Here is a 15,256-nt window from a genome sequence, read left to right on the forward strand (position 1 = left end):
TATACAGCAAATGTCGATTATAGCAACAATGTTACGATGGACTTTGTAATTTAAATTTCGCGCCATGAAAATTACCTAGCCATGCGAAGTGTCATGGCGAAGCATCCGGTCAGTTCGCTTGGGTGATAAAGTTCGTTCGTTATTTCGCGACATTTCATACAGACATTGATTTCTAAGTGTTATTTGTAAATCTACAAAACTGCAGTTACACGATATTCCATATTTAAGCGTGGTGCCGCGATTACAGCGATAAATTTCGCATGCGAACAACAACCAGCAGAAATTGTTTCATCTGGCTCGTTTCATTACCTAACCTCTACTATGGTACTCGCAGATTGAGTACCAGGGTACGTATTTAATTAGCTAAAAAAGACTATGCACGTACGACCTGCATACGGAATTTTTCTACGAGGTAAGCTTACTCGTTCAATTCTTCGACAGAAGATTGGATTTGAGAGATTTAATAATTTTTCATCTCTTTATGGCATAGTTTGAATAACAATTCCTTTCTTGGTCGCTTCGAAAGAATCTGTGAACATGTTCGTGTATTGAGAAATATTTGTGTGTACAATATATTAGGATTGCACTATCGAGGAGACACATATATGTAATATTGTGTAAAGCTGTATATTGTACAAAAGTTTTTCTCCTCAAGATGGAAGATCTGTTTGTGTGAAGTATCGCGTCTCGCATTGTCGTCTCATTGATCGATTGTACATCTCATCTCACTGGAACACAATGGTATTTGTATGTCACAAGAAAGAAAGCATTTCTTTTTTTATATTTCGCTTTCTCTTCCTATTCTTTATAAGATTTTCATGAATCTTTAGAAAAGCACGCGTTACGTTTTCATTTTATATTTGTTTGTTTCTCTGTTATTTATAGCTATAACGATGATGACAAGTATTTCTTTAAATCGTTTTGAGAATTGCAAATCGATCAATGATACAAAATTCATGCTATGTCATTGTTAAAGAGCAACCAATTTAATTCTGTTTGTATAAATATTCCTTATGAGAACAGTATATTTCGTTACTTGTTAGTTTTTCCGTTCGAATAAGGGTATCCACGTTTATTAAAATATGTCTTCTATGTTGCTGTAGTTACGATCCCAATAATCTCCGCGATATAACCAATCCATTTGATTTGTGTATGGATTCATAGCTAATTGGAACCACCTGTGGCACATAAAAGGTTTATATAACGGATAATCGATATCTGTAGTATCATCGAGAAGAAAAATTATAATGAATATTATTCATGAGATAAAATAAAAATATGATTATTATATATGTTATTATTATATATGCAAATAAGAAATTATTATATATATATAAATTGTTATATTGTAAAAGTGTTAAATAATTTCAGGTTTTAAATGTTTAATAGATAAAAATCGAAAAAAAATAAAATACTAATATACTAATACTAATAACCATAAAAAACTAATTAAATAATTTTTAATTATTTATTACCTAGGTGTCCATTCTTCTCCTTTCTTATGCTTTCGAGATTTACGTGTTTCCCGTTGTTTTTCTTCAAGTCTCATCTTTTCAGCCGCAGCTCCATCTTGATCACCATTTTCCAATTTCCTAATATCCGGTCTTAACCTCGAATCTGTTGGACATATTATTTTTTCCATTTCCGATGTCAATTCATTTAACGACATTGCAAACGTTGTGAATTGATAATACTGAAAATCGATCGAATAAATATTAATTATAATTTAATAATATAAAATTATAATTATCATAATTAAAAATAACAAAGAGATTTTTATTTACTTCTGAACTATTAGATGGTCTTGGAGTAGCTTCCCAAAGAGTAATTGATCCAGGAATATCATCGATCGTTGGAGTTTCATCTCCATCTATACTTGCTGATGGATCATCAATTGCATCCTTAAACAATTGAAAAAATAAAAAGAAAGTTTTAAGATGTCAAAAATGTAATTAGGATTAATTATTTATTAAGAAATAAATATTTAAATTTTTTAAAATAAAAGTTTGAATATTTTTCTTAAAAATAATTTTAATAAAATTTTATAAATATTTTTTATCTTTTAATTTTAGTTTGTTTAAAAATAAAATTTCAAATGTTGATATTTATTTCTGATATTTTCAATAAAAAGACTTTTAATATAAATTTTTATTCATCTTTGATTATAAAATTTTAATATATTTTAGAAGAAAAGTAGAGATCGTTCATAAATTATGTAAAACATTTGCTACTTTTCTCATGATGAAATTTTTTTTTTTTTTCATGAAGAGAACTTGTTGAAGTTGTTGAATATGCAAAGCTTTAATGAATGAAGGTAGGTATAAATAGAGATAAAATATAAAGTTCTATATATAGTTCACTTTTAAAACAACCACTTGAAAGTTGAAGTACAAAAAGATGAATGGAAAGCGGAATTTTTACCTTAATTTATAAAATCAAACAAATGAAACAGTTACATAAATTGGAATATTTTATTTTGTATATTTTAATTGTAATTATTTAAACTTTATTTATTTTTTTTATATATATGTATAAAAGAATCAAAATTAAAATTAATCTTTATTTCTATTCGTTATTTTTATTATTTTCATTTTAAAGTCAATTAGCATTCCAAATACCTGATGAGAAGGTTTGAAAGCTCCAACCTTGAGGCTGTGCAGTTTTGCAAGAACCTTCTTGTGACCAGGACTACCCTGAGGACTCTTCGCATCACGTTTCACCTTCTCCAACGCTTCTTCGTACAAGGAAGGATCGCACACTTTTACTCTATCTGTCCATTTTCCATAAAGAAACAGAAGTTTCCTCTTTCTAGACACAAAATATATTAAATATTTAAAACATCTTTTATTAATGTATTTGTAGAATTATTAAAATTCATGTATATTTTTGTATGCAATTATATTCATCATTATATTATTATATTTTTATTATATTTATTTTATTATATCATCATTTATTATATTTTTGAATTCAAGTGATAATAAATTGTTACCAGCTTACTCTTGATCCATTATAAAGCCTTCTACACGATGAAGATCCTTTCCATTACAACTAGCACTCTTAAAGGAGAGAATTGCCTTCAAGTTCGCTCCACCACTTTGTTTGATCTCCAAGGAACCGAGCTGTTCCATCCATAATTGACCAACGAGCACGTTATGCAGTATACAGTTGATGTTTTGCCAAGTGTATGCTTCCTTCCATCTGCGTGCAATATGTGAAATAGTTATTGATAATGGGATTTTAGTATGACCATTTGAATATTTTTACTCTTTTTGCTTTTGCGTTATTTGAATACAGTTATTTACAATTAATTCTTATAATTTTTCTAATGTATTTTTAGAATTCTTATGTTTAATTTCTTTTTTATATTTTTATTAATATATTGCTCATATACAGAATTTTCTAGATGTATTTATAAAGGAGAAGATAATAGAATTATATACTTTTTTTGTATTTTGATTTTTGTTTTCATAATAGTAATTTTCATAATAAAGAATTATGAATATTGAAAAATTAATATATTTACTTTGGAAGTTCAACAGTGACAATGCCTTTCGGATGAATTTCTATGGATGTGCCCCAGAATTTCAATTTTGGATGTATAGTGCCATGGAATACAAATTCATCACTTTCTGCATGGAACGCGGATACCGGTGGGTGATGTGATACTTGTTCGCAAACTATTCTGAAATGATAATTGCAATTTTGATATTCCATTAATTTTTTAACGCATTCTTAGCACGAGATAAATCTGACATCTGCATTTATTAATGATACTTATTATTATTCTCTAAAAAAGTGATAATTAATTTATTTTTGTTATTCTTGACAAGCAGATATTGCAAGATAATACAACATGATATAATATTAATCTTTTCTAGGAAAATAAAATTAACCTTCATATGTCCTTTACACATGTATTTATTAAAAAAATACTTGCATAAATATTCGCATTTGATGATTAAATCGATTATATCGATTTTTACATTGTTTGTCTATAGCTTATTTTCTATTCTTAGAAACCCTTTCCAAAGATTAAATGCAAGAGGGGTAAATTGATCCGCTGGTTTGTGACCCTTTTTGTGCCTATCTACCCATGGTAATTGCTTTACTGCCACGATAAAGAAGCAATCTTCAACTACTTCAATGATAAAAATTATATAATATTTTATTTTTGAAGAATTTCTCTCAAGAATAAAGAAATTTATATTTATTAATACTTTTAGATCATATTTTTAAAAGTCAAAGAAATTATTTAAGAGTAATGATTTCCAATTGTTTTTGTTTATTCTTTTTTTTGAAAAAAATATAAATTAACATTTTAAGAAGATAATATATCTATTATTTTTAATAAATATATATATTGTATTGCAAAATTTATCAAATTATTATTATCTAATAAAATTATCAAATTACTAAATCAATACTTTAATAATATTTCTAAATCTACATCTATTTTCAAAATCTATCATGAAATAAATCATTATTTTCAACATTTACATCATACTAGAACTATGAATTTTCCAGTGGCTTGAGCTTTATTATTACTTACCGGAAATCTTCACGTTCCAGTTCGTACGTTTCTCCAAGTATTGGGTTGAAGGGTTTGCCAAGTCTTTCCCAGTTTGAAGCCAAAGCACTTACAGCAAAAGCAGCGACGTACTGTAACCATCGACCAATAAATTGTTTTCCAGATAAAAAAAGATTTTTCGATTAAAAAAAAAAAAATTTACCTGTAACCTTCTAATTGGAGTTTCTTCTTGCGCAGCTTGTTTAAGCAATTTAGCATATTCCATATATTCGGCTACACGTTGAAGGAAAGAAAGCGGTTCGTTGAAGATGACCGGCATAGTGATCTTGCTAAGATCTTTGCCCAGTGATAACACCGAGCATAGATTTACTTCCGAATGACCTGGTACTGGTAACGTTGTTCTTAAAAAAAAAAAAATAATACTTTTAATACTTTGGTTAAATAATAATCTGATTAATTCAAGCAATGTTAATAATATTTATATTTTAATGATCATTTAATTTATCGTTTCAATCACATTTATTGTATATTTTATATTCATTTTGAATATAAAAATATTATTTCTTCATTCTTCAAAAAATTTCTAATACTAATATTAATGATATAATATAATTCAATAAATTTATATCTTTCAAAATATAAAAGTAATTGTTGATTACTATTTGATTATTTAGAAAATTTGGAAAATGGGAGAATGATAGTCCTGCTCAATCTTAGAAATAAGAAATTAAAAAATATACATGGAGCAATGCGCAAAACGTAATCGATTGCCCTATAAACTAGTTGTTTTGGTAACAATACTTAATCGGGATCAATAAATCAGCTACAATCTGACCGAACATGGTCGTCAATTACGTCATTTGAAACCATAATCGGGCAAAATTCGACGATTATAATCGATCAAAATTACAGTCAATATTTATTCAAGAAACATTCGATTTCTTTGCTGTTATATCTAAAAAATTTTAAGAAACATCTCAAAAAGTGCAGACTATAAAATAATAAGATGACAAATCCATATTTGATCTTTTATTTTGATGATATTTGATTGAAATTGATAACTTTGATAAAATATAAAGTTATAACTTGTTAAGTTTAAAGATTAAACTTTCTAAAAATAGATATACTGTACTCATTACTGCATAACTAATATCATGATCAATAGTTTTGAAATTATTATCAAAGTTTTGCTATGATATCAATAAATATTACTACCAAAATTCTTATTTTTAGTATTATTCTTACTATTAATTCTTACTTTAAGTATATTTTTAATATACTTTATAAGTTTTATTTTGAATTTAAGAATTCAAAATAACTACCATACTATCAAAATATAAATTCAATTTTTCCATTATAGCATTAAAATTATTGATATTGATATGATAATGCAATTTAATAACAAATCTTAAATTAAATTTTCTAGAATGGAACGATATAATTCATCACGTTCAATATTCATACTTTTCAACCGATAATAATCATTTGGTATCAAGCAACAATTGTCAGAGACGTTTAATAAGATCGTAAAAATCGCTCATCATCCTCTTCAAGTGCTTCGCAGAAATCGGCTTCGTGGATCCGGCAATCGGAATCCTCGGAATTTCCAATATTCATTCAACCCCGCCACCATTCTGATCCCTGAAAAACGACCAAACGATCACGCACCTGTACGGTCTCTGTGTCTTTTCGTTGGCCATCATAAACAAGCCTGTCGAGCGTGGGCAACCGTGCTATCCTCGAAAAAAACTGGCTTCCTGGATCTGCTCGTCCTCTCGATCCACCCTCTCTAAAACGAGCACACGCCACGACCAACCACACAACCCGACAGGGATCAAAGGTCCACGAGACGCGCTGATGCACGCCACATCGTTGGCTTCCTCTCTTCCGTGTTAATAATTAATTTCTCGCACAACGTGCATCCCACGGATGGGACGGACTTAGACAAAGAATACGATACGAGTGAACGAACACACGGATGAAACGAGCGGCGAAAAGTGGGGAGAGGGTGAAACACGAAGAGTGCACCGTTCGCGTGCTCCAAACGTGTACACACCTGGCTATCACCGCAACATCATTGCATTACAGGATTTCCTTATTGACACGATATTCGTATATTGATTAATCGGTTGTAAACTGTGATTACAGGATAACCTTCGATCATGTGCTCGATCAATCGCGTCACAGTGCGCTCTCGTTGGCGTTGGGAATGTACAGAACTCGGCGATCAGCTGTACACCCGGACACTGCACACGTTGGGCATGCGGGCGTGACGAGGTCTCTGGCGCATCCTCTTGTCCATATGCGTATCCCACTCCCACGCGTGTGGAGCGTATACCTGTCCACGGTGCAACTGTCTCGCTCGTGTCGCGCTCTCAAATGTACGTAAAATATCAATAAGTTCGAGCATGGTTATTGCGGCCCTTACTTGTGGACGTGTTATTCCAGGTAGGCGCATGCGCGGGGCGAACGATAATTTGAATTTTCAACGCGGTCAGAATCGTGGAATTAATGTTTTTTTTTTCTTTTTTTTTCTTTTCACGAGGATCGAAAAGGATAGATATATATGGAAATTTTTAAAAAAGGAAGGAACTTTTAATTGGAATAATTCGTTGCTCTGTTATTTCTGGTAAGCTATGAGAATTTTGTTATATTAAGTTGTTTTGAATTAGATTGTTGATGTTTATTTTAATCGGTTTATGTGAGAAAAAGTCAGTAATAGGAATTTAATTTTTTATATCGAGGAATTTTAGAAGTAAATAATATTCCTTACACGAAAAAAAAGAAAAAGGAGGAAAATAAATAGTCTAAATTTTAGTTTCGAGAGTTATTGTATTTTCGATATTGTAAAGTAATATTATCTATTCAAAAAATATTAATAATAGATACATGTAGTTAATTCTTACATGATCTAAATTTTTGTATTGTGATTAATTTTCCAAATATTTGAAATCTGTATTTCATAATTTAACGAGCACGTAATTTTCCGCCACGTTATATCGAAATATAATTTCCTTAAAAAAAGCGTACAATATTGATCCATGGTTTGTAGCGTTTCGTTATAGTTATTCCAATTATCTACATACAAAGTTACTTACTTATTATCTTTAGATTTCAAGTTAGATTTTACCTGAAATATTAACTTTTTATTTTAAATTTTATAGAATTAATATTCATAATTTTGCAGTTCGTTCATCCGAGATATTAATATATTCATGGAACATCTTCAAAATATTGATACTTATTTATTTAATATTAATAATCAAACCAAATTTTCATTGAAATGAAGAAAGAACGCAACTCAATTTTTATAATATCCTTATACTCTTGCTCTCGAATATCTCGTTACTTAGAAAGAAAAATTTTTAGAAAAAAACTTTAATAAGTTTCGTCCCCCTGATTAACTCGGCCGTAAGTTAATTTTTCCTCGCAATTTCCTAACCTAACGTCCCTCGATTAACTCGAGCACTCGGTTTTCGAGTAAGCGAGTAATTACGGCGCGGCGTCAAAGAAATTTCGTTTAACGCGTGGAGACGAAAGGGCAAGAGTTCGAGCCAAGTTGTTTTCCACGTTTATCGATTGGTGCACACACCGATTACCGAAGATGCACACCGTTTAATCGACGCGGTAACGAAGTTGTTAACGACATGTCCACGTTAATTGCGATAGAATTTTCATCGCTTCAAGAGTGGGCCGCAATAACATCCCATTGCAAGTGATTGGAGGACTCGATAGTCCTTCGATAAATATCCTTCGTGCTCCGCGTCTATTTCGTCCAACAATGGCACGCGATGTAGCTCTTGAAAGCAATTTCAATAGGCTTATACGATGGCGGTTAATTAAATTCTGTTGTTTTCTGCTTGCGAAGATGATGTTAGATTTACAAAATTTGATTTTGTTGAATTAAACAAGTAGAGATGAAGTGAAAATTGTGGAATTGGAAATTTAACCTCATACAAGTCGTTAGAAACTTTCAAAGAGAGATTCTAATCATTTTAATTGTTTTTAAAAAAATGGAAATTTATGAAGACAATTTACATTTTTCTTTTTTTCTCTTGTAAAAAGTAAAACTAAGTAAAACTTGTAAAAAGTAGTTTACAATTTATCGCAAATGATTTGTTTCTTTTTATCAAATTATTTTAAGGAATCGAATCATTTGAAATTCTTGGGAGTTGCACAATCGTAAAGCAAGATTATGATTATTCTTTAAGTGCATTAGAATGTGTAGCCTGTATAAAGACAAGTGACGTGAAGTGTGATTGACTGAAAACAGATATCTTTATTCTTCAGTTCATGAATATGTAACAATTTATACATATAAATATTAACAATAAGAAAATCAATCTGGAAATTGATCATATATATACACATATGCAGAAATCATACTGAATTGCTGCATAAATAACTTACTATTGAATATAAAAGAAGATATTATTTTTAAAGTATATCATATCAAATGTACACAAAACATGGAAAAGAATAAAGTAAGGTTTATTCATCTTAAGTATCATCCGATTATATATAAAATAATTGGAAATGCAATTCAGAAAATTATTCTAAAAAAATCCGTCTCCATTGAATATTAAATAATAAACATGCACTATTAATATTTCTTAAAACTTTTTATTTCGTATAACGATATACAAGTTTTTTATAATTTAATATATAATTATTAATTCGTCAAAATTATTATAATTTCTCGCAAAGTGATCGAATTTACTTATTTCGAACAAATATCTTAACGATTTAACGATCATCTATCTTACAAATGTAATTTAAATCATCGTAGATCGTTCGAGAACAATTTTATCCAGGCTTTCCCAGGAAATTCCTAAGGTTACCGCATAATCTTCTCGCGGCTAATTAGCATGGATTAATGGATCTGTGTGGTGAATTGGATGGTCCGACATCTACAGACAAACCCATCGCAATAAGAATGAACCGAATCTCTCTATTGATTCACCTGGAAACCAAATCGATATCCGTACGAGGCACAGGGGCTCACTTCGTTACAGATCGGCCAACTTTCGTCGGATCCAACAGAGAGACGAGCCAGACTCGCCGAATCGAAAAATTCTCCAGTCCAAGTTTCGCGTTTATCGCGATCATCACGTTTCGTTCATTCCACATTTTTTTTTATTCCAAAATTTTAGTTTCTTTCTTACGTGAGTAATATTAAAATCGTGATTAATTTCTTTTGATCTAATCGAGGGATAATATTTAAAAAATATTTCGGAAAATTGTCGGAAAGAATATATATTTTTTCTTTTTTTTTTTTTTTCACTTTTATCTTGGAATTATTTTGATTTGTTGCACTTGAGCCTCGTTGATGGATAAATCGTCTTTTATAATAAAGGATCGATATTTTTGTGTGATATTTTGTAGTTTATAGGACAAAATGATTAATCAGAAGGGGACAGCCGAAAATAATAACGATCAAAAGAAATTGAATGAGATTCACAAAAAGGAAAATGAAACGAAACCACGTGTTAAGAAATATATAACGAAACACATGAAATTGTATCCGGAATTATACAGAAGCGATGTTTCCATACATCCAAGTTACACCACTCTTAAAAAATTTCCTTAGTAAGAATTATTTCATTCATTCAAAACTAAATAAAATGCAATATACCTTTTTTAATTTCTGTATTTCATTTTTAAGACGAATTTTATAGCTGTTAAACAAAAATTTTTTCCCTTTCAATCTTAAATAGTGAAAGTTTTTAAAATATTATAAAAATTAAGTAAATGTACAATAATAAGAGAAATATAAAAGACAAATTCTTCAATTTTTCTATAATTTTTTATAATATTAAAAGAATATATAATGAAATCACTTATACAAATAATGAATTAATGACTTTTCTATAATTTTTTATAATATTAAAAGAATATGTAATGAAATCACTTATACAAATAATGAATTAATGACTTGTAAAAAGTTTCAAAGACTACTTTATCAAAAAAATATTAAAAAAGAATCTAATTCTTGAAATAAATTTGAAATTTTTCAAATTTTTCATTTCATTGTTCAACAACTCAGAAATTTATTTGGAACGTTAAATTTTTTTCTCTAAAAAAAATCTCGATTATTCCATTGTTAGTGTTTATTAGTGTTTATAAAACGTTTAATCTGTTAAAAGTTACGTGATCTGCCGGCACCGTGTACAGAAGACCAGGAAGCAGATCAGACGTCAAATGAACCGCAACATCATGCATTTCGCGATGATGCAGATGTTCGCCATCGATAGCGTCAGGATCGACCGGGTATTCAGCTTTGGGATACCGCAGGAGACATTGATTGTCCCTGATTTGCTGAACAAGAACGAGAGACGTCACATCAACGAACTTCTCCGTGTCAAATAACGAAACAACACCTCGTTATATTGTCCTCCCAACGTTCATTGTGCTTGATATGTAACGACACGTGCAATCGAATAAACCTAGAGTTTCTACATTGAGCACAAAGTGTGGGCGAATATCTATTTTCTTCCCTCGTTCCCTGAGTTTGAAAGGCACAGGGCGTTGTTGGAGCTTTCACGCGAAATTAGAAGTGAAAACAAACTCGATTCGACGAACGAAACAAAGAAATTACACTCTCGCATTATATTAAAACGATTAAACGTGACGTTTTCTCGAGATAAGGATACGATGGAAATGTAAGAGTTATTTTCGATTACTTTTTTTTTTTATCCATTCGATGAGAGGAGGAGCATTATGTTTCGTAACAAGTATCAACACGGACTTATGTCCATTTTGTACAGCTGTGGATCGTCACCGCTCGAATTATGGGATATGCATGTAAGTTTTTTAACGTGAGTGATGGAAAGTGTAGGAGAAACAAATATTTTATGTATACGTTGGATTAATTTTTTTCTTTTTTATTGATAATAATGATGAAGATGTTTTCCCTTGTGTTGAAATGATAAAATTAATTTCTTTCCATCTTATTTTTTATTACTGGATAAAGAAAATATTATTGAATTTTGCTTACGTTATTAAAGTTTGATTTCCATGAAAAGAATTTCTTATTGTACAAAAAAATTATGTGAAATAGTATATTTTATTTATAATTAAAATTGAGCTAAAAAGTGAAATCATTGCGAATAGGTGAAGAATGGTTATATTCGAAGAGTAACGGACGATGAGGTGAAATCTTTAGCTTTGGAATTAGCTGGAACCAACGTGACAACAACTTACATTTACTGTCCTCGTGGAAACAGGAAAGCTTCCCTCGGCATTAAACTTCCGTTTTTAATCATGATTATCAAGAATATGAAGAAGTACTTCACGTTCGAAATAACAGTAAATTTTTTATGAAAAAAATTTCGTACAACTTTTTTATTATTATTATTTCTCTTTTAAAAAATTAAAATTGCTTCGAATTGGAGAAAAGAAAAAGAAAGAAGAAAGGGAGAAAAATTTGCATTATCGTTTTCATTTCGACAGATACTCGACGACAAAGATATGCACAGAAGATTTCGAATGAGCAATTTTCAAAGCACCACTCGGGTTCGACCATTTTGCACCTCGATGCCGATCGGTTTATCTGGTGGTTGGAATCAAATTCAATTTAATCTGTCAGATTTCACGCGAAGAGCGTATGGCACAAATTATATGGAAACTACTCGAGTACAGATCCACGCAAATTGTAGGATTCGACGTATCTATTTTGCAGACAGGTAGGAAATTATTCTTCTTTTAATATTGAAATTAAAATCTGATCATAGGAATAATTATGCACAACATGTGTGTGTATTATTGTAATAATTATTTATATAAATGTTTTTAAAAAGATTTTCAGTTTTTTCTTTTCATTTAATCTTAGGTTTGTAGGTTTCTTCTAGATTGATGAATGAATAATTTTAATTATATTTCTCAATGATATATTTTTAATGACTTTTTTATTTTATGAAATCCAAGCGTGAAAATATATAAATTTTTTAGCAGCAATATGTTTCAAATCTATTATTGAAAAAATATTATTTTTTATTATTCAATATTTCTCGAATAGATTATATTCCGAAGATGAATTGCCAGAAGACTTTAAACTCTTCCTGCCAATTCATCGAAAGAAATGCGTTCGAGAAAGAGATGTGAAGGAAATAGAAAAGAAAGAACCACCGGAAGAAATCGAGATTGAAGAGCCACCACCTTTCGAAGGCGTACCTGAAGAGGAACGAGAAGAGGAAGAAGAGCCTGAAGAATTACCAGAAGAATTAGTAGAAGAGATACCCCCAGAGATAGAACCAAGAGAAATAAGAGAGGAGGATGAAGAGGAGGAAGCTATAGAACCTGAATTTGAAGCCGAAGAAGAAGTTGAAGAGGAAATCGAAGCTGAAATAGGTCCTACTGCATATGTTACTGAAGAAGAAACTGAAGCAGAAGAGCCAGGCGAAGAAGAATATGCAGTTCCATAGTGAATAGTTTTGATTTTATGTAAATATAATGAATAAAACGTCTATTTTCGTGTGATTTAAAATAGTATCTGAATAAAATTGATTGTAAATAAGTTGAAATTAAACAGATTCTATTCATTTATTTAAAATATTTATCTTATTTTTTTAAAAATGTATTTTACATTATTTAATGAAAGTATTTTATAATGAATAAAAATTGATATTTTATCATTTTTGTTTAGGAAAAAAATAAATGCAAAAAATTGTGATATATAATAAATACTTGGGTATTGGTATGGGTAATAAAATTCATAAATTTCATTATTACAATCATATATTTTTATGCTATTCTCTTAATAAAAATATATAATTTTATTTTAAATTTAATTTTAATTACAGAAAGATAAAATTATAAAAATTATTATATTGTATAAAGAAATCAAATTATTTTGACATTATACATTGTTTTATATAATAAAATATAAATATTTAATATTTATTTTACATGTACATTATGGTACATCATAATCATCATCTTCTCTCTTTCTTTTCATAGGTTCTTCAACTTCCACTTTTACAGGAGGCATTGTTTGTCCTGAGGAAATTTGAATTTTTGGCTTAGATACTTGTGCTTTTACAGTAGCACCTCCTCCCGCTACAAGGTTAAACAATTAATATAAATTAATAATGCAAATTATATTAATAACAATTAGGATATATTTTATTATTACTAATCAAATTATTTTGTCTTACGTATTTGGGTTCTTAATGAAATATGGATAGAGGGAATAGATGTTTGGGAATGCAGAGCTCGGAAGGGATCTATGGAATAAAATATAATTAAGAAATCAATATTTAACGTATTTATAGAGTTTTATATAATATTTACCTGCTGAAAATTTTAAAACAGGCTTTGGCATAGAAATAGTTTGAGTTCTAGCAACAGTTGCAAGTGTTCCTGGCCTTTTGACAATAGAAAGACCAGATTTATTACTTTCTACTTTGATTTTAGATTGACCACCTTGAATGTTATTTCCAACTAAAGAGTGTAATTGCTTCCCAACTACTTTTTTTGTTGCATTTTTAAGTTTATAATTTGTGGCATTTAGACAATATCTGTCAGGTGGTAATCTCAAACCATTGCTTGGTTTAACAAATGGAAGAGGTATATTATTTTTGGCTCTAGCAACATCTAATAACACATCTCGTGGCGGTGGATTTGTAAACGTACGCTCTAATTGCATTTTAACTGCTAATCTAACGTCATCCAAATCAATAAATTTCTTTTTAGCATGATTTGCATATATTCTACTGTCATCCAATATACAAGTAACATAACCTAAAATAATGATTATTTTATAATTTATATTTTAAAATAAAATAAAAAAGAATAAATATATATAATCATATATCTTATTTTATACATAAAATAAATTGCAAATACTTACGATATGTAAATTCGAGTAATTGATTTATAACTTTTGGCTCATAATCTGTAATACCCATGTCTTTCATAATTGACATTATAACTTGGGCATCTTTCGGAATATGTTTTACATGACTCATAGTTTTTGCCTTCTCCGTCATTTTAACGTAATATTCTTACAAATATTCTTATACTTTATATACTAATTTTAACTTATATGTATTTCAGATTTTGACTAGTTTTATTAATCAAAATCCGACAGAAAATTATGAAGTATACGCCATTGAAAGCAGTGCTACTACATATAAAATCTGAATTTGCAAGATTAAAATTTTATCATTTATAGATTTTTTTTAATTATTAACAATATTTTCATAATTTTTTTAAGAAGTTTTCTTTTTTTTTTATTAAAAAATAACTATATTAAAAAAAATTCAAGAAAATTTGAAAATTTTGTTACGTCGTTAAGGTGGCTACATCTAGAACGGCATGTAGTATATTTCAATTGAATTTAGTTGACGAGTCCGTGGCTTGTGGCTTACAATCAAAACTGTCTTTTGGAATTTTTGCCGAAGGAATATATATTATATGAAAATCAACATGAATATTACATCAGCAGGTAAATTATTTATTTTAAATATATTATTATAACGTATACTTAATTTTTTTATTTGTAATTTTGTTAGTAAATTTTTATATTATATTAGTATACATGCAATGATTTGCAAAACTCATGGACCATAACCTCTAACTTTGTATTCGAAATATTAAATACAATCGATATGAAAATACGTGTTAAATTATTTTATAACCTTTATATTTTTTAATTTAATTAACTAATTGGTTTTAATTTTTTTTTTTGATTTTAATTTTTATTATTTTATTTTCAGCTGGTAT

The 15,256-nt window shown here is 29.1% G+C and overlaps 4 protein-coding genes across 10 annotated transcripts; 2 read left to right on the forward strand and 2 right to left on the reverse strand.

Moving 5' to 3' along the window:
• Positions 1 to 770: 770 nt before the first annotated feature.
• LOC409525 (oxysterol-binding protein-related protein 2) lies at positions 771 to 6,726 on the reverse strand. 3 transcript variants are annotated; one of them, XM_006562499.3, is made up of 10 exons: positions 6,588 to 6,724; positions 6,200 to 6,470; positions 4,734 to 4,932; positions 4,553 to 4,662; positions 3,527 to 3,685; positions 3,001 to 3,201; positions 2,619 to 2,808; positions 1,785 to 1,901; positions 1,476 to 1,693; positions 771 to 1,178 (listed from the first exon to the last, which is right to left on the reverse strand). In XM_006562499.3, the coding sequence occupies exons 2-10, from the start codon at positions 6,232 to 6,234 to the stop codon at positions 1,076 to 1,078; spliced, it is 1,332 nt and encodes a 443-aa protein (XP_006562562.1). In that variant the 5' UTR covers positions 6,235 to 6,470; positions 6,588 to 6,724; the 3' UTR covers positions 771 to 1,075. The 3 variants fall into 3 exon arrangements, with proteins under 3 accessions (XP_006562562.1, XP_006562563.1, XP_016769947.1); XM_006562500.3 differs by lacking the exon at positions 6,200 to 6,470 and having other exon boundaries at positions 6,588 to 6,726; XM_016914458.2 differs by lacking the exons at positions 6,200 to 6,470; positions 6,588 to 6,724 and adding an exon at positions 5,996 to 6,172.
• On the forward strand, positions 6,704 to 11,002 carry LOC724872. 4 transcript variants are annotated; one of them, XM_026443241.1, is made up of 3 exons: positions 6,704 to 6,912; positions 6,980 to 7,160; positions 10,678 to 11,002. In XM_026443241.1, the coding sequence occupies exons 1-3, from the start codon at positions 6,741 to 6,743 to the stop codon at positions 10,898 to 10,900; spliced, it is 576 nt and encodes a 191-aa protein (XP_026299026.1). In that variant the 5' UTR covers positions 6,704 to 6,740; the 3' UTR covers positions 10,901 to 11,002. The 4 variants fall into 4 exon arrangements, with proteins under 4 accessions (XP_026299026.1, XP_001120083.1, XP_016769950.1 ...); XM_001120083.5 differs by lacking the exons at positions 6,704 to 6,912; positions 6,980 to 7,160 and adding exons at positions 9,225 to 9,696; positions 9,917 to 10,120; XM_016914461.2 differs by lacking the exons at positions 6,704 to 6,912; positions 6,980 to 7,160 and adding exons at positions 9,225 to 9,696; positions 9,924 to 10,120.
• A 249-nt stretch (positions 11,003 to 11,251) lies between these two features.
• On the forward strand, positions 11,252 to 13,058 carry LOC412310 (cilia- and flagella-associated protein 20-like). Its single transcript, XM_395771.7, has 4 exons — positions 11,252 to 11,335; positions 11,645 to 11,839; positions 11,984 to 12,216; positions 12,549 to 13,058. The coding sequence occupies exons 1-4, from the start codon at positions 11,252 to 11,254 to the stop codon at positions 12,952 to 12,954; spliced, it is 918 nt and encodes a 305-aa protein (XP_395771.3). The 3' UTR covers positions 12,955 to 13,058.
• Positions 13,059 to 13,249: 191 nt separating this feature from the next.
• On the reverse strand, positions 13,250 to 14,658 carry LOC727023 (transcription initiation factor TFIID subunit 9). 2 transcript variants are annotated; one of them, XM_026443102.1, is made up of 3 exons: positions 14,382 to 14,658; positions 13,823 to 14,272; positions 13,250 to 13,588 (listed from the first exon to the last, which is right to left on the reverse strand). In XM_026443102.1, the coding sequence occupies exons 1-3, from the start codon at positions 14,518 to 14,520 to the stop codon at positions 13,446 to 13,448; spliced, it is 732 nt and encodes a 243-aa protein (XP_026298887.1). In that variant the 5' UTR covers positions 14,521 to 14,658; the 3' UTR covers positions 13,250 to 13,445. The 2 variants fall into 2 exon arrangements, with proteins under 2 accessions (XP_026298887.1, XP_026298888.1); XM_026443103.1 differs by lacking the exon at positions 13,250 to 13,588 and adding an exon at positions 13,658 to 13,755.
• Between the last annotated feature and the right edge of the window lie 598 nt (positions 14,659 to 15,256).

The sequence above is a fragment of the Apis mellifera genome, linkage group LG10, assembly GCF_003254395.2.
Source record: "Apis mellifera strain DH4 linkage group LG10, Amel_HAv3.1, whole genome shotgun sequence".
NCBI classification, from domain to species: Eukaryota; Metazoa; Arthropoda; class Insecta; order Hymenoptera; family Apidae; genus Apis; species Apis mellifera.